Raw genomic sequence first — 24,803 nt, 5'->3', positions numbered from 1 at the left:
AGCAATTTGTACACCTGAACAATAGTCGTGTAGATCTTAAATAAGTATAACTGTAAGGCAAATGTAGTTGTATATATTATCTGATCTGTTATTTAAACTGAAAGAAGCAAAACACATTCTATTTAATTTTATTTAAGATTTATTTGTGTTAATATTTTTTCTTCCAATTCAGAAATTATAAAGTCTTTGTAAGAACTAGTCATTTCCCCCCTTTTTTGATGGGACCCTTAGGTACCCTTTCATGATGCTAAATGCCATTCCCATAAAAAAAATATCTAGTTAATGATATTGTAAATAAGTAATGTTTTAACTTGTGGGTGTGTGTGGGTGTGGGGGGGTGTGTTAACCACAAAACCAGAGGGGGAAGTGTGGGAGCAAGTGGGTTGGGCAGTGGCAAAAAAACCTCATGACACATCTCTCCGCCTCCCTGTGTCGGTGGGGAAAGTCTGGAGCAGCATTTAAATTCTGGCAGGTCCTGGTTGTCAGCAGCAAGAGAGGAAGCAAGGAGTGCAGCTCCATCTGGGACTAGACTCTCTTCTCAGGTCAGTGGCAGTCTTCTGAGCCCACCTCAGACCAAGGTAAGCCTGCAGTTTATTATTTTGCTGTTGTCCTATTCAGTTTCAATTCATGGAGAAGGTCAAGTTCTAAGGGAAATAGTTTAACTGTACTGCTGCTAATCAGATTTAAATTGTTCTAGTCTTGAGTAAGCATGCCGGAATACAGAGGATAGGTGACCAGCTAGTTTGAAAGCCAGTCAAATATAAAACTTAAAATTCCTTCCACTGAGTCCTTAAAAGAACTGAAACTACTTCTTTCAATCCAAAAAAAAAAAAAAGTAAAATTCTGTGCTCCTGTGCAATGATTTATACCTATTTCATTTTAAATGGATAGATGATTGTGAAGGCATTTAAAAGGAAAATGATCTTTAGTGTTAATGTAAGGCAATGATAGCACACTTTTTAAAATTATTTGATTAATCCTATTTTCAAGGAAAAAAAACCCTTTCTAAATATTTCACTTCTGTATTTAACTGTTAAAATTTTCACCAAAATACCTGTTTGACACTATGTAGACTTATTATCACAAATAGAAAAGCTGTTGACTGTTTTCAATGTTTCCTTTTTTGTTTCAAATTGGAGAAAAACTTATTTAAATAACTCATTTTAGAGATAGCTTCATCTCACCTAAAGTAGTACCTTTTTAATAATTTAAGTTAAAAATCATATTTGAAATGCATGCTGAAAAAATGGAGAAAGCAAATTTCTTTCATGGTTTTATTTTCTCTTTCTCTTTGTTTTTCTTCTCTGAAAAGTAAAGATTCCCATACTAGCTTATTATTTTAATTAAATTACTGTTGAGCTGTGTTTAGATTTAGATAGCTGGCCATATCAGCTAATAATGGTGTAATCTCTGAAACTCTAAATTTAAAAGTTGAATATACAGACTTGCAAAATTCCCCCTCCCTGGCCTAATGGAGAAAGATGGAGAATAAGGGCGGCATTACAAATAGTAACTCAAAAGACCATAATGTTAAAAAGAAAAGTGTTCTCTAGGAAGTAGAAAATACTTTACAAAAAATATATTTTTTTGTGGTTATTTTGTAATGTGGTAGCATAAAAAGGTATCACCATTTTAACCTGTGATCAAATATTCATTACAAATTTTTTGCAGGAAAAATCACTACCATGAGAATTGCAGTGATTTGCTTCTGCCTCTTAGGCATCGCCTACACCCTTCCAGTGAGTACTATAGAATCGTAAAGAAAATTCCTCAAAATAAATAAGTTGTACACTCTCAAGTACTGGGAACACATTCACATTGTAATCTTTCTTCATCTTTTCTGTTTCAAAGGTTAAACATGCCGATTCTGGCAGCTCTGAGGAAAGGCAGGTAAGCATCTTATAGGTTTATCATACAGTTAAATGATTTATCCAACTGCTTCAAGAAGCACCACAAACATATTTGTTGCAATTTTACTTGTTTTCATAGTCAAGCCTGTTAATTTATAAGTATTTATTGACTGCCTGCTTTCGTTCTAGGCCAATACCAAGCACAGTATAATTTTTAATTAAATATAAGCTCCAAACATCAAACTAGATTTTTTAATTTAATAAAATAATGCTGTAGGCCATTATTATCACTCATGTAAACTGAGTTCTGTGAAGTTGTGAGACTTCCTTTCCAAGAGTCAACATATTGTTCTATAAGTAGAAAATTCTGTCCTTTGTTTTACTTAGTGAAAGTTTCTTTACAATTCATCTCACATATTGGACAACTTATATGACTATAATATTTACAATATCTCCTAAGATTTTTGCTAAGAAGCCCATTATAAAACGAAAGCCTATTTATGCTGTTTGCATCTATTGTGCTTGTCAGCTGACTTTAGATCACATTTTTCTAACCAAACATCAGCCCAAATCAAACTCTTTATTATAAGTTCTTGACCAGCACCATAGATGTACCTGCCCCTCCACAATAGATGAAACTGTGCCAGCTGAACAACAAATGGTCATTGTCCCAAGGAGCTTGGACAAAAAGACACAGAGTCCAATTCACATGAACGGAATAAAGGCCAATGTAGAGTTGCCCAGAGTCACTGTAATTAGATTGCTTAATAAAGACACTAGGAGAGGTATTGTGTGTGGTTGGGTGTGCAAGTGAGTGTGTGGGGGTGGGTCTGTTTTCCAATTGATTTAAGAACACAGGTATTGCATCAAAACAATAAGCCAGAAAAATGAACATTTTCAGAGAAGATAGAGGTCATGCAAGAATTAGTGTCTTTTTAATAGAAAAAAAATATGGCACATGAAGCCATGGCAGTATAAGTTATGAAATAATTATTAAGAGTTAAGTGAAGAGCTCAATCTTTTAAAATCCTAGAAATTTAGTAGAAAATATGGGAAGTCTATAAGGAGACACCTCTGAAGATGAACACTGATTATTTGTGAGTGTTATAATTATTGGGTGGATTTTAGCCTGTTTATTTTGCTTAGCTTTATTTTTTTCATTTTACATTTTGAATTATAAATTTAACCTATAAATACATTCTCCCTGAGCGTGTATTGCATGTATCATCAGGATGTATATAACAAATATAAATTATATTTCTATATAATACTTATATAAATATATTTTTAAAGAAAAAAAAGGAGACAAACTTTGAACCCATCTAGACCAGTAGCTTTTTGTACCTTTTGTCAGCAAGGAATCCCTTATTTCAGCAAAAACTTTCAGAGAAGCCCAATCCAAAGCTGCTCAGGTCACAGTCAGCCATAGGGAAACACAAAGTGATGGCTGGTTTCCTCCCTCCTCTTCTCCGCCCAACGCCCAAACACCTTGATGGCCGTGAAGGAACTCTATGGAACTTTAGGGTTCTCATTCTCAATGACAGGGATTTGAGGTGCTTGGCCACGGGTGATACAGCCCATAAGATGACACACATTCAGAGCAATTTCCATTCCTCTGTTGTAGCATATTATAATCATTTTCCAAATAAATAACTTGGCTAAAAGAAAGACCATTCCATTCATGTCTTTGGCACCTTAGAGAGGTGAAACTTTTGTGCAGTGATGTTAATATTATATTTCTGCACCATCCACTAAGATAGCCACTAGCTATATGTGGCTATTAAACATTCAAAAGTAGCTAGTGCAACTGAGGAACTGAGTGTTTTATTGTAGATAATTTTACTTAACTTAAATTTAAATAGTCACATGTTATGTGACTAGAAGATACCACACTGGACATCACAGACTTAGAAAGTTTCTCTTTGTTCCATAGGGAAGGAAACAATGAAGATCAACACTAATTAAGGGTATCTCTGCTTTAGATGTGTTTTATGTGAGAGGAAATTTCAGTTAGTAAACACAGAGTAGGAAGGCACAGTGTTAAGATGAGTATAAAGCGCCAGTTTATCTGGATTTGAACCCTGGCTCTTAACTACACTGTGGCTGAGTTTCTCCTGATCTGCGAAATGGAAACAATAATGATACCTGTCTCATAGGGGATTGAGAAGATTAAATGAATGAATATATGTAATTCACTTCAAAAGAGTGCCTGGCCCACAATAAGTGCTCTGTAAGAGTTTATTAAATAAATGCCAGAAAAAATAACTTAGAAAAGGAGTATCTAAGGCTCTGGTTGACTATCTATATGCATATTATGCTTATCCACCACTATTGGTGAAGTATAGTTGTTTTTTCAGCTTATCACTTAGATATCCCTATGTTACTTTTCTTTTAAATAATGACAAATATGCAACTTTTTTGTAGCTTTACAACAAATACCCAGATGCTGTAGCCACATGGCTAAAGCCTGACCCATCTCAGAAGCAGAATCTCCTAGCACCACAGGTATTTTTAATTAATTTTAAAAATTAAATGTCTTGCAATTAAAGAGCAACAACATTAAAAAAAAAAAAAAAAGCCATCAATCAGGCCATTTGGGCTGGGTAAGTAGATCCTTCCTGCCTGTTGGTAAATATGTGAGCTTAGGACACCAATTGATCTGTCATGTTGACTTCTTCCCCTTTAAGTCATTCACCAATGAGGCTAAAAACATAAGACATGCTTTGGGTGGAAAAGGCTAACTTTTGGGGAAAAAAAGTTAAACATGCATGATATACACTGATATGGCCTTTCCTTCTTCAGAATGCTGTGTCCTCTGAAGAAACTGCTGACTTCAAACAAGAGGTGAGTTCTCACTTTGAATCAGAGGCCCACCATGCCTACCATGCCTTGGAGAGACAAAAGAAGCCACTCTTTTTTCTAATGACGTTGCCTGGGTTCAATTTTGACAAAATTCCATTAGCAAATTTTCCAGTAAATTGCCAGTCTAAAACTTGCTCAGCAAGAAAACATGTATTTACTAAATGTCAGAAATACCAGTTTTGTTCAGATAAATTTAGTGTGACCAGAAATGTTTACTAATGACTATTATTTGAAATACTAAGCTTCTTGCAGTTGATGTAAGGTATTTTATAGATGTTACATCTAATATCTGATACGCATCTAATTAATACCTATCAAACCCAAGATTTTACATCTAGGTACATTTCTGTTTCTAACATAATGGTTTACTTGAAAACTATTATTAGGACTAGTAATTAGGACTTCTTATTAGGACTATTAATATATTTGTTAAGCAAAGAGATAAGTTAAATTTGTTTTCCTTAGGATTCTCTTTTAATATACTTAAAATCACTAATAAGGAAAGTTAGATAAGTAGCCAGTATATTTGCTAATCGGAAGTTTAATAGACATTTACTGATTAATTCAATTGACAAATCTGCTGTACTTTATACATATGCATAACAAAGTCACCTTTCGATTATCTATGCTAATAAGGAAGTGGTTTCAGGTTTTGGTGCATGCATTAACATATGGATGCTCAGATCTCCTGAGAATTCTCATTTCACATAGAGAAAGTCATCTCACAATTATGTGTCTGTATTTATTGCATCATTGAATTTGGCATATTAAATAATGTCTAATGTGAAAAGAAAAAACAATGTTACCAATACAAATATTATACTCATATATTTGACTTGAAAATATCCAGGAAAATAATTTTTTATGGGGAAGCAAGAAAAATACCTCAGATTATGATTCCGTTTTTCTTTGTGTTAAAAGAGAAGTTGGAAGATGCTCAGTTGAGCTCCTAAAAGCCACTGAGTACATTGTTGTGGATGCGAAGATCCTGAAACTGAAAAAAAGATAGTAAAAAAAAAAAAAAAATGCACTGGAAAGGCTAAGGGAAAATAAATGCCCTTACATTAATTTTTCTTGCCATCTTGATTTTAGACCCTCCCAAGTACGTCCAATGAAAGCCATGACCTCACAGATGACGTGGATGATGACGATGATGAACACGTGGACAGCCAGGACTCCATTGACTCAAATGAGTCAGATGACGCTGATGATCGTCCCGACGACTCGGACACTTCTGATGAGTCTAACCAGTCTGATGAATCTGATGAAGTGGTTACTGATTTTCCCACCGACTTTCCAGGGACCCCTGGAGTTGTCACTCCACCTGTCCCCACAAGAGACACGTATAATGGCCGAGGTGATAGTGTGGCTTATGGACTGAGGTCAAAATCTAAGAAGTTCCACAGATCTGCAGTCCAGGTAAATACTTTAACATGCTCATCAAGATGATTATGATTAGAGCCCAATTCTAGGAACCAGAGTCTGAATATTCATTCATTCAGCAAGCAAGCATTATTATTACTTTGAATATACCATTGAATATAAAACCTTTTTCCACTTAGGTGGGTATTTTTTTATGTTTAAGTCCATATAATTTCTCTCTAATTTCATCTCTCAATCACAATGCTATTTTTCCAAATTCCAGCTATAAAATATTTATTCTATTCACTTGTTTTTTAGATTAAAATAGACTTTAGAAAACAGCAATTATGTTCACAATACAGTAGTCACATTTCGAAGTTAAATACCCAAGAGGAATGGTGGAGTTGCAAATTACACTGAATCTATAGTCAAAGGATCTGGATTTGATACATAGCTTGGCCCTTTACTATTCACTTTACTTTTTAATTTCAGTTCACTTTTCCTTCATGTAAAACAGAGGTAATGAGACCTACCTCATAGGTTTCATCACATATATAATTGATGTACCTATTACACTGAAGGAGATAACATATGAAAGAGCTTGGTGAAAAACAAAGTAACATGCTAGTATTATTTTTTATTTCAGCCAAATTTAGATTGTTTTCAGTATAAACTGGCCTAAAAGCTCAAGAGCAGAAAAGAATGACAATGTTCCCATCCATGGCTGTCATTTAATTCTTCTTCCTTTTGTGCTATGATTCAGTATCCTGATGCTACAGAGGAGGACCTCACGTCACATGTGGAAAGCGAGGACGTGGACGATGCACACAAGGCCATCCTTGTTGCCCAGGGACTGCAAGTGGCTTCTGACTGGGACAGCCATGGGAAGGACAGTCAGGAAACAAGTCAGCTGGATGACCACAGTGTGGAAACCTACAGCCACAAGCATCCCAAAGAATATAAGCTGAAGGCAAAGGATGAGAGCCATGAGCATTCTGATGTAATTGATAGTCAGGAAAATTCCAAAGTTAGCCATGAATTCCATAGCCAAGAATTTCATAGCCTTGAAGACAAGCTAGTCCTAGACCCTAAGAGTGAGGAACAAGATAAACACCTGAAATTTCGCGTTTCTCATGAATTAGAAAGTGCATCATCTGAAGTCAATTAAAAAAAAGAAAAATACAATTTCTTGCTTTTAGTTAAAAGGAAAAAATATATAGTGGAGTGGAAGAGGATATAAAATGCTTATTTCTCAGCTTAGTTGGTGAATGTATATGTACATGGATCTAGAAATAGATGATGTTTTTGATCAGTAGTTTAGTGTGTGGCTTCGTGATAACGCCCTTTTAAACGAAAAGCTTCAGGGCTTAGTCTATGTTCTTTCCATAGAAGAAATGCAAGCTATCACTGCATTTTATTGTTTGCTATTCCTTCGTGAATAAAAATTTATGTAGAAGCAAACAAAATACTTTTACATACTTGTAAGAGAGAATATAAAATTTTATGTCACTATCTTTTGTTTTTCAAATTATTGTACATTTTGTTGTGATTATTTTTGTGTGAATAAATCTTATATCTGGAATGTAATGAGAGTCTGGTTGTGCCAATTGCTTTTCTTATTTTGTTTCCCACAGTTGCCCAATAATTAACAGATATAACCATTTTAATGAATGTGCTGGACTTAGTAGAGAGCAATCCAGGAACTGCTGTATCAACTGTACTGTTTCTGGCTGAGCCAAAGGTCCCAGTCAAGGAAACAGGAGTCCAATAGGGGTTGATATTCAGCCAGAAATCCTCCCACCATGCAGGTCTCTGTAGGTTGCTTTCACCCAGTGGGAGCACATTTTTCTAATTTTCACAAAGCTTATATAAAAGCTAACAAAAGCCTAAATGCAATCACAAACAATTTTATTTTTTTCTTATTAATTTGTTCAGTAAATTTATTGCTTTCTTATCCTTGGATGAAAACTTGGGTAGGTCCCATAGCTATTCTGATTACTCATAGAAAATAAACAAATAGTCCCTTTATATTGGGAAAAATTTTTATGAAATTTTAGGTAATAATCAAAATTTTTTTATTTCATTCAAAACTAAAAGTTCTGGAAATCTAAAGTGGAGCAAATGTCTTTATTTCCTTGTCTTGCTTCTCTGGTATTTCTAAAACTAGAAATTCCATGTAGAACTTAAAGAAATTTTCTATTAAACAATTCTTGGGACAAAAGAGGAAAAATTTAAATTGCTGAATTTCTAAAAAAAAAAGAAAGAATCATTATGAAAACACAAAATCAATAGAGTATAGTTAAACCAGTGATCATAGAAAATTCATAGCCTTAATTTTTGCAGCAACAAAAAAATAAATAAAAGAATGAAAATAAATAAATTAAGCTCCCATCTTAAGAATTAGGAGAGCAGCAAAGTAAAGCAAAAGAAGGTATAAGGAAGGAAATAATAAAGTTAAAAGCAAAAAGAATGAGGTAGAGAACAGAAGAATAGTAGAAATTAATAAATCAAAATGACGGTTCTCCATTAAAAAAAAAAGTCAACAAAATAGATAAGCCACTAGCTAACACAATAAAGGAAGAAAGGTAGTAAACAAAAATAAGAAATTAAAAGAAAGAGATCACCAATGAAACTGAGGACATTTTAAAATTTACAAGAGACTACTTTGCACAACTCAATATAAAACTAATGGAAAACCTAGATGAATTGGACTTTTTTCTAGGAAAATACAATTTACCAAAATTGACCTTGCTATACATGGAAAACATAAATAAATTTATATAGAGGCAAGAGAAAATGTTATCAAAGAACTAACTATAGAAACTAGACCCAAATGATTTTACAGGGGAATTCTATCTAACCTACAAAAACCAGATAATCCCAATACCATATAAATTGTAGCAGAGATGGAAAACTCTCAAGTGATCTTTATGAAATGAGTGTAACTTTGACACTCAAACCTGGTAAAGATTGCAAACACATACAAAACAAAACAAAGCAAAACAAAACAAAACAAAAACTATAAACCATTCTCACTCATGACTAGCAATGGAAAAATCCTAAATAAAATGCCAGCAAACAAAATCTAAAATCAAGTTTAAAGAATGTAACATAATCAAAGGGGGTTTATTCTTGGACAATTAAGTTTTAATATTAGTAAATTCATTTCTCGTAATTCACCATATAGTTAGATCTATGGAGAAAGATGTCCTGTGATTAGATGTAGAGATTTTGTTTTAGTCAGCTATTTCTGTGAAAATAATGAGTAACAAACACACCCAATATCTCAGTGGCTGACAACCTCAAATATTTTTCTTCTTCTCACTCAACAGTCTGTGGGTTGGCAGGGGTGGTTGTGCTTCAGGCTATAGGATGGATTCAGGGCTGCTCCGTTTGTCTCTCTATCTGAGATCAGCAACAACCTGGGTCCATCTTTCTGATAGCAGAGGCAGAAACACAAGAGGGATGAGCAGAAATGTGATACTTTGGGCTCAGAACTGATACACTGCCACTTTTGATCAAATTCCATTGTTAAAAGCAAGCTACATGGTCAAATCCAATATTAATGTTCAGGTAAAGTGTACCCCTCTCCCCACAGTGAATCAACTGTACTGTTTCTGGCTGAGCCAAAGGTCCCAGTCAAGGAAACAGGAGTCCAGTAGGGGTTGATATTCAGCCAGAAATCAAATTCCACTTTTGATCAAATTCCATTGTTAAAAGCAAGCCACATGGTCAAACCCAATATTAATGTTCAGGTAAAGTGTACCCCTCTCCCCACAGTGAATCACGATAGACAAAGGGAAAAAGGAAAGAGTTGTGAGCAAATAATAAAATGTAACACAGACTTTCATAAATTTCAACAGTCATTCTTAAAGTTCATAGAAATAATATAAAAATTAAGGGATACTTCCTTAACATGATGAAATATTTTATACCTCAGCTTGAAAGCCAGTATCATACTTAATGGAGAAGCATTAAAGTCATTCTCATTAAGATCAAGGACAAAAGAAGTATGTCCTCTGTCTCCACTAATATATAGCATAATATTGGAGCTATAAGCTAATAATCATAACCATTTATAGACATAAGAATTGACAAAGAATAAAATTATATCTTTATGTACATTATGTAATACTACACCTATAAAACAGAAAATCAGTACTATAAATAACTACCAAGTTCTGTAAGGTAGCATGATATAAAAGTTACCTAAAAACATATATACAAACAGCAACTCTTTAAAAGATATAATTTCATTTAATATAGAAACGAAAAAAGATAAAAATCAGAAAATGTGCCAAAAGTATATTAGAAAATCTGTGAAACATTCCTGTGGTTTTTTTTTCACATGGGACAATTTAACACCATAAAGATTTCAGTTCTCCCCCAAGTAATATATAAATGTAATGTGATTTAAAATCGAAGCAAAATTTTTTTCCTAGAGCTATGCAAGCTAATTCTAAAGTCCATATGAAAAAATAAACATACAATAACATGAAGGAAAATCCTGAGAAACATAAGCAACAAAGGAGAACTAGCCCTAACAAATATTACATCAGACTATAAAGTTCTCTAGTAAAAATACTGTGAAACTGGCAAATGAATAGAGAAAATGGAAAAGAATATTAAGTCCAGGAATAGACCCAAGTACATATGGGAATCGCTACGTGACATGTGAGATCACTTGGAAAAAGATGGACTTTTAAATAAATGATGCTGAGTGACTGGATACCCACTTGCAAAAAGATAATATTGGATCCATACCTCACACCATACACCAAAATAATCTCCAAATAAACTAGAGGTATAAATTTAAAAGAAAACTATAAAAATATTAGACAAATACATGAGGTAGTTAATCTGGATGTGGGAAATACGTTTTTATGAGGAGAGTCAACCCATATCACCTACTTTAGACTAAATGTTTGTGTCCCCTCCGAAATTCATATGTTGAAACCTAGTGTCCAATGTGAGGGTATTTGCAGTTGGGAGCCTTTGGGAAGTGATTGGGTCATGAGGGTGGAGTCCTTATGAATAGAATTAGTGTCCTTATAAAAGAGGCCCCCAGAGCTCCCTGGATCCTTCCACCATGGGGGACACATTAAAAAGATGGCCATCTAGAAACAAAAAGCAGGCCTTTACCAGACACCGAATCTACCAATGCCTTAATCTGGGACTTCTCAGCCTCCAGAATTGTAAGAAGTAAATGTTTCTTGTTTCTAAAGCACAAAGTCTTTTGGCATTTGTGTTACAGTAGCCAAAACAGGCTAAGACACCACCATCCTTGTAGTCATCATAAGTCAAGAGCAGCGGCCCCTTGGGCTCCCATGTACTTGCTTCAATTGACATTTCATCACAACCAACCACAGGTAACAGCTTTATTAACTGTGTTGTCCCTGTGTGCCAAAGAATCTGAGTATCCCATTCCCTTTGGCAAGTGGCTCAGTTCTATCCTCAAATCCAAGAACATGAGCAAGTTAATCCAGAAATTATACCATTCAAAGACCACTCCCTGTATTCTATCAGTCAGGGTTCAGTTAGAAGACAGAAAACACATGAGTAATTTGAATAGGGACAATTTAACATAAAGAATTATCAACTAGACACAGAGGGGAAACCAGAGGAGATAAAGAGAACCTTAAAAATGTCACTCGGCTGATAGTACCCAATAAGGAACAATTTGGAAAAAGGGGCCCTCTCCCTAAAGCTAAAAGTCAAACTTCATTAGAGAGGGTGTAGCTGCAGCCCAGACGATGGCAGAGATGTTTGCTGTGTTATCCTGGGCGGGAGCTGGTCCATAGCTGGTGGATTGAAGTTGGCAAACAGGTCACTTCCCACAAGAGTGCCAATAGACTGAGGCTGGCAAGTAGGAAACCGTGGGCCATGATTGCTGAACAGGAAACTGCCTGCCTGAGTGCCAGCAAAACTAGCTGGACAGTGAGCACCACTGCGAGTTCTGCATGCACGTCACCGGCAGCTGCTCCCTCCATAAGGAGAACAAGAGAGGACACACACCAGCTCCTGAAGCCTGTTTCCTGCAATGTCCCTCCAGTGCCCTCTACTGGCAAAGCTTGCTGTGTGCCAGCTGGCAAAGGAAGCATGTTTACAGGGTCCAACTCCAGTATCACAAAACAGGGCAAACACAATATATTCCAAGCAGAACAGCAGTAAACTGATAGCTGCCACAGGCTCTATAAAAAGGCTGATTCCTGTTCTTGGACAAAATGGGTAAAATACGAGCCTGGGAAATCTCTTTAATAATAGAATGCAAGGAAGCATTCAAAAACAAAATGGTGTCATATGCAAGGGATGAAAGAACAGACTTGAGGGAGACTTCCAACAGCCAAAACTGAAATAATTTAAGAATACAAAGAATAATGGCAATAATGGATTATAACAAATTGAATTTTTTTCAATTTCATTAGTACTTAGTGATATTATAAGAGAAGAAAGAGCATAAAAGCAAGATCTTCTTTACAAATGAATGCCAGTTAACAATAAATGTAGAAGGAATGAAAAAATTAGAAAATCATTTTGGAACCCACAGTGTGATATTGATTCAGGAAATGATAACAAATGAATGTTAAAATCATTGCACAAAAGGTTATTGGGAATAGGACAATCATCTGCGTTCAGAACACCCCCCCCACACACACTCACACAAATTACTAATTCTGATGAAAGAAGACACCATTAACTAGGGAGGTTTGGTAGTCACCATCTTCATCCAGTAATCAAACTTAGCTTCACTAATGGGACTAGTAGATATGTTCCTCCTAATGTGATGCAATAAGAAGGATGTAACATTGCTTATGCAATGTTTTTGTAAAAAAAAGTTAAACAGAATCAAAGAGAAAAACAAATCTAGAATTTGAGCTACTATATGAGACAACTGGCCTGAACTTCCCAAAAATTAGGGTTGCCAGATAAAATATAGGACACTCAGTTAAATTTGAATTTCAGATTAACAACAAATCTTTTAGTATAGCATGGGCATATTATACTAAAAGATGATTCATTGTTTACCTGATATTCAAATTAACTAAGCATCCTTCCTGTATTTTTATTTTCTAAATCAGTCAATCCTACAAAAGAAGTAAGTGTAATGAAGAAAATTTGTAATCTATTTTAGATTAAAAGCCTAAATACGCATAACCGAGAGCAAAACATAAACTTTGATTGGCTGGCTCCTGGTTTGAAAAACAAACAAAACTATGGAACATTTTACAGACAATTATGGTAATTTGAATATACATAGTATGTTAGATGATATGGAATTATTGTTAATTTTCTTATATTTGTATATCATACCACAATAAAGCTAGAAGAGAAAAAACCCAACTGTAAATAGATACAGTTCCTCTATTCAGATTCATATAATGGTAAAAATAATAATAATAAACTCTACATCACCTTTTGTTTCTCTCTGTTTTATGCATTTCCCCTATATACAGATTTAAAATTTTTAAAGAATTGTATTACTGTAAAAAAGTGGGATTAGAAAGCAAATAGCGGGCCAGCCTGGTGGCTCAGGTGGTCAAGTGGTTGGAGCGCCGTGCTCCTAATGCAGAGGTCACTGGTTCGATTCCCATATGGGCCAGTGAGCTGCACCCTCTGCAGCTAAGATTATGAACAACAGCTCTCCCTGGAGCTGACCTGCTGTGAGCAGCCGGAGGTTGGCGTGAGCTGCCATGGGCTGCTAAGTGCTGCTGTGGGCTACCATGTGCAGCATGAGTGGCAGGCAGCCAGCGTGAGTGGCCAGCAGCCAGCGAGAGCTGCCATGAGCTGCTGTGAGCGGCTGACCAATGATTGGTAACTGACTGTCTCAACCAGGGAAGGGGTGGGGGGCGCGCAAGGCTCATAATACCACCAGCATGGGCCAGGGAGCTGTGTCCTACACAACTAGACTGAGAAACAACGGCTTAAAAGGGAGTGGGGGGCAGAGGCAGAAGAAAGGGAGGGGCAAAAAGCAAATAGCATGCACTGAAACAAAGAGTTTATTCTATATTGTTAAAGTCCAATAGATATAACTATTATGAAACATTAAGCACCAAATAGCAGAGCAATAAAATACTACATAACAAAAACTGTTACAAACACAATAAATAATTGATGAAAAAATAATAGTAGGAAAACCTAGTTGACCTTGGCTATGCTGATGACCTTTTAGATATAACACCAAAGGTATGATCCATGAAAGAAAGAATTTATAAACTGGGCTTCATTAAAATGAAAAACTACTTTGCAAAAGACAATGTCAAGAGGATGAGAAGACAAGCTACAGACTAGGAGAAAACAATTTCAAGACACATCTGATAAAATATTGTTATACAAAATATACAAGGAACTCTTAAAATTAACCATAAGAAAATTAACAATTCAATTCAAAAGTGGGCCAAAGACTTTAACATATACCTTACCAAAGAATAGATAGAGATGGCAAATAAGCATATGAAAGATACTCCATGTCATATGTCTTCAAGGAAATACAAATTAAAACAACAATGAGACACCACTACACACTTATTAGAATGGCCAAAATCTCAAACACTGACAACATCAAATGCTGGCAAGGATGTGGAGAAACAAGACTTGTTATTTATTGCTGGTGAGAATGCAAAATGGTACAGCCAATTAAGAAGACAATTGGCTGGTTTCTTACAAAACTAAACATACTCTTACCATATGATTCAGCAATCACACTCCTTGGTTTTTACCTAAAGGAGTTGGAAACTTATGTCCACATAAAAACCTGCACATGGAAGTTTATAGCAGCTTTATTCATAATTGCCAAAACTCAGAAGTAACCAAGATGTCCTGCAGTAGGTAAATGGATAAATAAATTGTGGTATATGCAAATAATAGAATATTATTCAGCACTAAAAAGAAATGAGCTACCAAGGCATGAAAAGACATGTTTAAAACTTAAATGCATATCTCTAAATGAAAAAAGCCAATCTGAAAAGGCTGCATACTATATGATTCCAACTGTACGAAATTCTGGAAAAGGCAAAACAATAAAGATGGTAGAAAGATCAGTGATCCTCAGGGGTTAGGGTGATGGGAGGATGAATAGGCAGAACACAGAGTACTATTAGGAAAGAGAAACTATTCTGTATATACTGTAATAATGCATATATGTCATTATACGTTTGTCCAAACCCTTTGAATATACAACACCAAGAGTAAACTCTAATGTAAATGTGGAGTTTAGTGATAATGCTGTGTCAATGTAACACATGATCTGATAGGGATGTTAGTAATGGAGGAAGCTATGCATGTGTCAGGGCAGGGGTTACATGGGATCTCAGGGCAGGGTTTATACGGGAACTCTCTGTACCTTCTTCTCAATTCTTTTGTTGTGAACCTAAAACTGCTCTAAAAAATAAAGTCTTTCAATGGGGGAGCTGACATAATAGTAGTGATAATTTTTAACATATCACTTGGGTTCACTTAGGAAATAGAAGGCATACTCAACAGGCTAATTTGAGTAGCAGTTATACAGAACAGACCAGCTTTTATACTAGGCTAATTTGGCCTCGCTAATGAGGCATTGCTCTTCTGAGTATTCTACTCAATGCCCTACATATCATAAGGTTTTTAATTTGAAAGTTGAGAACTTGAAAAATTCCTGACACTGTGAGAGCATCAGGAATTTTCCCACCTGCTCTTGTCTGGTAATCCTTTCCTCTGCCTCAGGCAAGTTCCTCAAGTGTACACTCTGAAGACTTGAGGGCATCTCTCTGGAGAGCTCTTCTTCTATGCAGCTCTTTCCTCTCTGGTACTCTGTCTATGAATTCTGTCCACCTTTGCCTCCCCAAATCCTCAGCTTACTCGGTCTTCTCAGCTGAGGAGGACTGCACTGCCACAAGAAAGCCATCTCCAAACAATTCCTGGGAAAACCATAGCCCTCACCTCGTATGTTTATCTTCTTTCAATAATTACTGTTTGTCATTGCCTGCTGTCCAATGTTTAAAAGCCAGTCTTCATAAATGTTGACTGTTTTTTGTATTTGTTTAAGGTGGGTGGCTAAATCTGTCCCTGTGGTTCCATCAAGGCCAGAAACAGAAATCCTTTAAAAATAATTTTAAAATTGACACATGCAATATACAGATGATGTATTATAGAATTGCACATCTGAAACCTATATAATCTTCATCAATGTAACCCCAACAAATTTAATAAGATAAAAAAATAAAATAAAAAATATAAACCTCACTAAATTTCAATTTATTACAATTACTCACTCACGTGATAGTATCAACAGACTCAGTACTGCAGCAATTTGATAAAAATCACCATGATATCATGAGCCAACAAAAGTTTACAAGTAAAATATTATCTCGTTAATAATAAAAACATTGAAAAAGATCAAATAAGATATATGACCATGGAGAAATGAAAAGGAAGCTGGCAGAATTCACAGGAGGAATTAAGAATTTAAAATAAATAATTAGGGAAATGAAAAGCCACCTTTGAAACTACAAAAACATGAAAGATACAGTAACGTGGAGGGCAGGATTTATAAAACTCATATTAAAAACAAAATATAGAAAATGACAAAAGGAAAAATCATTAGAAAGAAGGTAATACAAAAATCAAACACAGTAGCTCCAGCATATGCATCATTGGTATTCCTGAATTAAGAGAACAAAACAAATGAAACAGACTATTTCAAAACTATATTTTAAAAAAACCTTTCCAAAAATAAATGAAAAATTGAATTTGCTGATTGAACCTGTACAATATTTTCCAGAAAATAATTATTCAGCATGAGCAACACAAAGTTGTATCTTGGAGCAGGATAGTAAAAAACTCACTAAGCAGGTAACTTTGGGGCAGAAAAATCAAGACATCTGCTAGGGCTGAGAGAAAAAGGGTGGGTTTAATCTGACTACTTCTCCATAACAACATTTAATGACAGAGGAAGGTGGAGGAATTTTTCCAGAATCCTGAAAGAAAAAAAAAAAAGATTAAGCCAAAAAAAATTAAGCCAAATGCCCAGCCCATTTGTTTTATGTTTATGGCAACAGAAAGCCCTTCTCAACTTTGTTCAGATTCTGGGAATCATGAGGCATTAATGAGTCCTTCTCTAAAATTAAATAAATAAATAAATAATACAGATTTTAATAAAAAAATCTATCCCAAAAAGATAGGATCAAAAGAAAGAACTCAGAGAAGAGGAATGCATGTTTTAAAAGTACTGGTAATGAGTATTAAATGCATTTAAATATATAAAATGAAATATTATGTTTAATATTTTAGAAAAAATGAAAGTTTATAGTCATTGACAATGTAAAAGTTATTAATTTTAAAACATGTTTGCTGGTAGAGAGTATATATTTGCTAATATTCTCATCTTTCAGAAGAGCAGCCAAAAGCTACTGAAAAAACTGATAAATAAATAAAAATGCTGGCTTCATTTAAAAAATTGAGAGTTGATGTTAAAATTTACATTTGTAAATGATTTGAAAATATCATTCAGACAAAAACCCAACATAGCTCACTAATGCTCTCTGATAAACTGATGAGTAGCCCTTAAAGGGTCAGACCAAAGTAAGGACTGTGACTAGAAGAGTCATTAGATAAAGTTAAACCATTAAAATTTACAAATGTAAAATATCCTATGTCTCCAGAGAGCAAGAATGTGAGGGAAGCTACTATAACCAAAGCAGGATAATTTCAGTAAAAGGTTAATTGCGTAAGTCAAAGGAACAAAACAGAGCGTCCAGAAATAAACTCACACACATATGGTCAAATGATTTTCAACAATGGTACAAAGATGATTTAACAGAGAAAGGACAGTCTTTTCAACTAATGATGCTGGAACAATTGAATATCCATATGTAAATTTAAATTTATAAAAACCTCAATCTGTACCTCACACCATATACAAAATTATCTCAATTATATGACTAAATATAACATCTGAAATTACAAAACTCCTAGAAGAAGACATAAGAAAAAATGTTCATGGCCTTGTGTGAAGCAAAGATTTCTTAAATATGATAACAAAAGCACAATTCACAAAAGAAAAAAAATATATAAATTGGGCTGTATCAAAATTATAAACTTCTGCTATTGAAAAATACTCAAGAGAATAAAAAGATTTTTAAAAGGTCCTTTGGAACATTATTTACAGCAAAAATTTCAAAGTTATAATTTAATGATATTAAACAAGAAAAGTAGGGTTCAGCATCCCCCCAAAGTCTCTACTTTCCTAACCCTTTCAGAGTGGGAGGTCAAGCCAGCCACCCTATATACCCTATTTAGCCTACTTAGCTCAGACTGGGTGTCCCAATCATATAGCATCTTATGCATATTACTAACACAACTCTTAACAGTCTGCATGATCCACATCTACTCAAATCTATTTCAGTTGCAAGGGACAGAAAGCCTAACCTAACATAAATTAATCAAAAAGGACATGCTTTGGCTAAGGAAGTTCAGGGATACGTCTAACTTTAATTAGTGCTGGCTCAGGGGCTCAAGTGACATCATGGTCTTTCCTGTCTCCTAGGACCCACCTAAGACACAAGGAGTCGGAATCCCTAGGAGTTAGACTCCACCTCTCAACAACAACAAATCTTTCACAGATGAGTGCCATATAGCGCTTATTGGGTAATTGCTTTACCTGTGTACAGCTTGTCTTTGCAAGCTGATTACAAGCTTCTTACAGACAAGGGCAACTTCTTTTGCACACTAATCATATCTAAGATGGTGCTAGATGGATATTAAACACTATTCTGTAAAGCCTGGTAGATCTGGGGATGTCGTAAGCTTCATTCATGTTGGCATCAAAAGGTTTTTTGAAAAAAATTTTTGTATCCTTTTGGAAAATCTAGGCTAGTGAAAGTACAGTTGTACTCAAAGTTTTTGAATAACTACACCCAAATAGCATTAGTGAATAGATTTGAGTTGGTGAAGAGAAAAAGCCTCACACAGCATTCCAAAAAGTTGTGTTCTTGTCCCTACATGATTCAAAATTCTTTTGAACTTGGATAAAGATATAGATGATAAATATCATATCTACATCTGACAAAACTAAGCTATGACAAATGATAAAAATATATTTCACAATGTTCTTGAATACCTTGGCCACTGAAACATTACCACTAGTTCAATTTTAGTATTCTTCCAGTCTTCGCATTATACGTATATTTTGTATATGTATTGTTGGATCCATTTTTTTTAATTAAATTTATTGGGGTGACAATTGTTAGTAAAATTACATAGATTTCAGGTGTGCAATTCTGTATTACATCATCTATAAATCCCATTGGGATCCATTTTTTCTGAGCATCAACGTTTTGGCTGCCAGCTTGTCTAGACTTATGTCCTTACAACTCCAAATCTAGTGAAAAGAAAAGCTTTCCTTTTCCAACAACTCAGGGAAAAAGTTCTGTCCTGATTTCCATTGAACAAAATTGTATTCCATGTCTGTTCTTAAATACCATTCACAGGGGGCAACTGGACATAATGCCCTGGTTTGCCAACCCTGAGTTCCACGCTCAGCCACATGAGTCACACATGGACTCAGAACGGGGGACAGTAATACCCCCAAGAACATCTGAATACTGTTCAGATTAGAAAGGGGAATGGCTATTGAGCTGCTAAACAACACACCAAATAAGCCGGGGTCTCTGCTCTCTAGGAGCTTACATTCTACTCAGGAAGACAACTATGTTAACAGACATTTTCAACATGAGATGGTAGATGTTTGTGATAAAAGTTTACAAGTTAGAGGGACAAGTAGATTTAAGCTGGGGGCCAGGATCATGACTAAGGAAGTCCCAGAAGAAGACAATGCCTCAGTCTAGAAAGATTCATAAGTCTGTATGAGGTATAGAAGAGGGCTTGGGAGTGAGGTATGGATGTTTCCAAGCATCCTTGACTTATAGGACTTGATCCCCTGGAAGGTAGGAATCATGTCTTCTACTTGCCTTCCCGGAATCCATCCTAGCATCTGGCATCAAGAGGACACTCTATAAGTGTTTGATGAATTTAGTAATATTCCCTAATTATGTCTTCAACAAAAAATTCTGTGGGAATTTTTAAGATCAATATTTAACCTCATTGTTCAGAGAAGGAAACTGAGATAGAGAAGTTAGGTCATCCAAATCAGGGTGCCAGCCAACAATGGTGCCTCATAGAGGCAGGGACATATCCAAACCAACTCCAGACATGAAGAAAAATACCACAAATACTGGCCTTGCATTATTAGAGCAGTAGAGTGTGAAATAAAGTAAAAGTTTTAGTATGGTTAGCAGTTCTTATAAAGCCCCAAACACCAAATTTTCTTCTAATGATTTCAGATGTCAAGTGGTAATAATTTATTTTATAATGTCCTTGAATAAATAAGGACTGGGGGAAAAATTGAGAGGGAAATATGTTTGTTTGGGTGGGTTACTAAGCAACCCCACATATGCCAGATACTTCTTTTGAAGGTGGAATCTGCAGAACTAGCAGGTTCTTCAGTTTGTGTCTACTTCATTGGTTTACCCTGGACAATAAAAGCAAAACAGGAAACAAACAGGCAGTGCTAATAATACAGAAGAGAGATGTGTGGAGAATACTAAGTATTAAATTAGACTGGATTGTTTTTAAAGTTGCCTTTTAAAATGGATTTTCTGAGTGTCCACCATGGCACTGAAACTAAGAGTTGAGGTTTATAGGGCATGTCCCCAGAAGAACCTACCATACAGACGAAATAAAACCAAATAGCAGCCAGGCTTTGTTATCTACCTGACATGGTATTTCAAGCCCTATGGATCACTGAAATTTGAAATGTGGCAATAGGACTGCAGCAACCAATGGAAGAAAAATACGAGTGTGTACATCTCACTTATGTAATAAGGGAAATCTTCACATGAGAAAGAGGGTTTTAAGATGGTATTAAAGGCAGGAAGGGGTACAGAGAGAAAATTATGGCCTCAAGGCCTGCTTGATAAAAAGCTAGGAGCTCTGAACGGGGAAAATAGGTCAAGGTAAAAGCACGAAAGAGAACATGAGTAAGCCAGAAAGAATGAATAGGTGGAGGGTTTATAAAGACTAAGATTGAAATTAGTAGTGAAACTTGGAACATAAGGTTTAGAACAAAATAGACCAAATACTATCCAAGTCATATTACACAAATCGCTGTGGATTTTTTAAATTGCATTTCTTGCAATGGTTTGTGATTAAAATTTTGGGTCGGCACACATCTAATTCTGAATTATGTATGTGTGGACACATTTTCAATCAATCTGAGTTCTTTTCAGAATTCCTTTCACATGCCTGTGCTCCAGACCCAGCAGCCCTGCCTTTGAGAAACTCACAGTTAAATGAAAGATGGACACTTAAAATAGATAAACTTCAGGATCCGGTGATAGGTAGCTATGGTTACCTACATACAAGCTGCATGTTATGAGCACACAGGCAACCAACAAAGAATGCTGCACTCGGATGTACAGGAAGGCAAATTGTGTTAGAAAAGTAGATGGGAAGTTGTCATGGGCTAAATTGCATCTCCATCAAGAATTCATATGTTGAAGTCCTAACCCCCAGTATCTCAGAATGAGACCACATTTGGAGATAGGGTTTTTAAAAAGAAATTAAGTTAAAATGAAGTCATTAGCATTGGCCCTAAATCAATCTGACTGGTATCTTTATATGAAGAGGAGATTACAACACCTACACACAAAGGAAAGACCACGTGAAGACAATGGAGGATAATCACCACGTACAAGCCAAAGAGAGAGGCGGCAGAGGAAACCAACCCTGCCAACACCTTGCTCTCAGACTTCCAGCTTCGAGAATTGTGAGAAAATACGTTTCTGTTGTGTAAGCCACCCAGTGTGTGCTTTTGTTATGGTAACCCTAGCAAACAAATACAGGAGCCGATTATGAAAATTTACTAAGCCAAATTATGGAAATTAAATTTTATCCTTTAAGGTGTCAGAAGCCCCCAGAGGTGTCTAAGTATCAACGTGCCATGAGCAGCTTTGGTCCTGGAATATAATTTAGAAACAATGGAGCCCCTGAAGTGGTGAATGGAGGTGGATTTGACAGATGCATTGTTTCAGTGTGGAAGAAAACAAGACATAAGGTACGGGCTCTATACTAAACCGTTGACAACGAGAACGAGAAAACAAAGGTCATATCAGAGATACATTTGTAGGGCAGAAGAGGAGGATGAGAAGAGATGAGGATATCATGAAGCGTAGCTTGGGAAGTGAGGACAGCGATGCCTCAAATCTCAGCTGGGGATACAGGAGGTGAAGCAGGCTTAATACAGGAGGGGAAAGGTAACTTTAGTTGCGGATAGGTTAAGTTTAAGACAATTGCAGAGCATGGAGCTGTATGAGCTTGGTGGGGTAAGAACAAAGTTCTGGACCTGGGGGCTGATATAAGATTCTGTTACTCAAAGGCCAGTGCTGGTCCCTGCAGAAGGGTAGTGGGTGGGGGGACTTGGGCATGAGCTCACGCTGAGAGCATCAGCGATCTGAGAGTCCCAAGGCCGAATCCTTGGGGTCTCACAGTGTGTGTGGAGTGAGGAGTCAACCAAAGATTGAAGAAACCATCCAAAACGCAGAATCAGGGAGAGGAGAGCCACCAAAAGCCAAGGAAGTCAGTATTAGTAGTTTGTCGGTAGTTTTCAAAAGAAGGGAAGATTTCTTTGCCCCTGCTGCAGACTAACTCAGGCTACATTTCGCTAGTTCACGCCATCCCACATAACGCTTTTCTCTCTCTCTTTCTCTCTCTCATTCTCTCGGCACGTCGGTACATCGAGGCAGAAGTGGCTGGCGGTTAACGGGCACCCAGCAACACCTCAGGGTCGCGCAGGCAATGACAGCTGCAATAGCCCTTTCCCGCAGGCGGGCTGGCGGGCGAGCCGGCGGGTCAGCGACTCTGTCCCCGCCCGAGCCCTTTCACCCGAATGGAATGTGGGCGCGCGCCCTGGACTCCGGCTGCACTTGGAACGCGGGCCGGGACGCCGCTCGCCCAACGCGCGGGCCGCGGGGGCGGCTTCCTCTCGCCTCCCCCAGAAGCGCGCCGCGGCCGCTGGGCGAGGCGAGGCGAGGCGAGGGGGAGGCGGGCCGAGGGGGCGGGCGAGGGACGCGGGACTGCGGGGAGATCGGGGGCGGGGAGCAGCAGGCGGCGGGCTGGGAAGAAAGGAACATGGCTCCTGCGGCAGGCAGCGCCGAGCGCGGCGCGGGGCGAAGGCACGCCGGCCGCCAGTGACCGCGATGGTCAACTCGAGCCGCGTGCAGCCGCAGCAGCCCGGGGACGCGAAGCAGCCGCCCGCGCCCCGAGCGGCGGGCCCGAGCCGGCTGATGGCGGGCGGCCTCCGCGAGCAGACGGGCCTGGAGATCGAGATGGAGCGCATCAGGCAGGCGGCCGCTCGGGACCCCCCGGCCGGAGCCTCGGCCTCCCCGTCCCCTCCGCACTCGTCGTGCTCGCGGCAGGCCTGGAGCCGCGACAACCCAGGCTTCGAGGCCGAGGAGGAAGAGGAGGACGAGGAGGTGGAAGGGGAAGAAGGGGGAATGGTAGTGGAGATGGACGTGGAGTGGCGCCCGGGCAGCCGGAGGTCGGCCGCCTCCTCAGCAGTGAGCTCCGCGGGCGCGCGGGGCCGGGGGCTGGGGGGCTACCACGGCGCCGGTCATCCAAGCGGGAGGCGGCGCCGGCGAGAGGACCAGGGCCCGCCGAGCCCCAGCCCTGCGGGCGGCGGGGACCCGCTGCATCGCCACCTCCCTCTGGACGGGCAGCCGCCGCGAGTGGCCTGGGCCGAGAGGCTGGTTCGCGGGCTGCGAGGTAAGCGCGAGACCGGCACCGGCTGATGCTCAAACCAGACCTGCGGGCATCGGCCAGAGCCATCGCTCGCTGCGGGCAGCTTTCCGGGGCTCCACCTTGCATCCCCCTTGCGTCCCCGCCTCCCTTGGAAGCGCATTCCCCACCTCTGCTAATTCTGCTCTATTTCCGGTACCCAGCGCCCAATTTCACTGCGCCCTTGTTGGTGCAAATTTAGTGGAGACCTCCTTCTTCTAGAAGAAGAAAAGTCAGCATATTTTTTATTTCTGGAAATAAGTGAAAGCCGTATTAAAGTGATAGGGTATATCTGGGGATTTTTTTTTTTATTGTAGGAGGGAAAAAATATTATGGTACAACTAATAGTGGTTACACTGTATATTTGCTAGTTTTACTAAACCAAAATGAAAATTCTGTATTAGTACCCATGCTCTTCCACGGGTCTCGATCCCTCATTGCCCCTCATCCCGTTCTCAAAAGGGTAACAGTACCCTTTATCCAAGTTGCCGGGTTGTGGGTTGTCATTGATGTTGTTTTGGTGATGTGTGTGGTTGTTTCTGGGAGGAGGTGTTGTTCAGAACCTCGAATAGAATAAAATCTTTGAAAACGGTTATTTGGCCATTTCTAATTCTAGGCATTTTCCTGAAACAGTTGCAAAGAAAGATTACATTGTTTTAAAAACTTGAAAGTATGTTTTTAAATAACAAAATTAATGTTCTTTGAAATTCCAACAAAACAGTGAAGTCACCAGATACCAGCTGTGTGTAAATGTGTCAGAGTTCAGTGTACCCGACTCTCCAAAGGCAGGAAAGGAATTTTCAAATTTGCCAGTGTCTATGAAAAGGACACAAATTTTCCAAGAGCAGATGGGGATCCTGTTTCTGCAAAGTTTTGTCAGAGGCATACTTAGAAAAGCGTTGCATTTGCCCTTACCATCCATAT

At 37.8% G+C, this 24,803-nt stretch overlaps 2 protein-coding genes across 2 annotated transcripts in view; both read left to right on the top strand.

Annotated features, from left to right (window-relative positions):
• The first annotated feature begins 440 nt into the window (after window positions 1-440).
• Window positions 441-7,661, top strand: SPP1 (secreted phosphoprotein 1). The gene is made up of 7 exons (XM_019719344.2): window positions 441-578; window positions 1,672-1,739; window positions 1,852-1,890; window positions 4,275-4,355; window positions 4,653-4,694; window positions 5,805-6,131; window positions 6,838-7,661. The coding sequence occupies exons 2-7, from the start codon at window positions 1,686-1,688 to the stop codon at window positions 7,240-7,242; spliced, it is 948 nt and encodes a 315-aa protein (XP_019574903.2). The 5' UTR covers window positions 441-578; window positions 1,672-1,685; the 3' UTR covers window positions 7,243-7,661.
• A 15,511-nt stretch (window positions 7,662-23,172) lies between these two features.
• Window positions 23,173-24,803, top strand: part of PKD2 (polycystin 2, transient receptor potential cation channel) — a 57,587-nt gene continuing 55,956 nt past the window's right edge. Inside the window, exon 1 of the mRNA XM_019719343.2 lies at window positions 23,173-23,867. Coding sequence (XP_019574902.2) covers window positions 23,303-23,867 — 565 coding nt within the window. The 5' untranslated portion in view covers window positions 23,173-23,302. The remainder of the gene's footprint in view (window positions 23,868-24,803) is intronic.

Source organism: Rhinolophus sinicus, linkage group LG02, assembly GCF_036562045.2.
Source record: "Rhinolophus sinicus isolate RSC01 linkage group LG02, ASM3656204v1, whole genome shotgun sequence".
Taxonomy (NCBI): domain Eukaryota; kingdom Metazoa; phylum Chordata; class Mammalia; order Chiroptera; family Rhinolophidae; genus Rhinolophus; species Rhinolophus sinicus.
The sequence above is the reverse complement of the archived record's forward strand: the minus strand, read 5'-3'. Positions and strand labels throughout refer to the sequence as shown.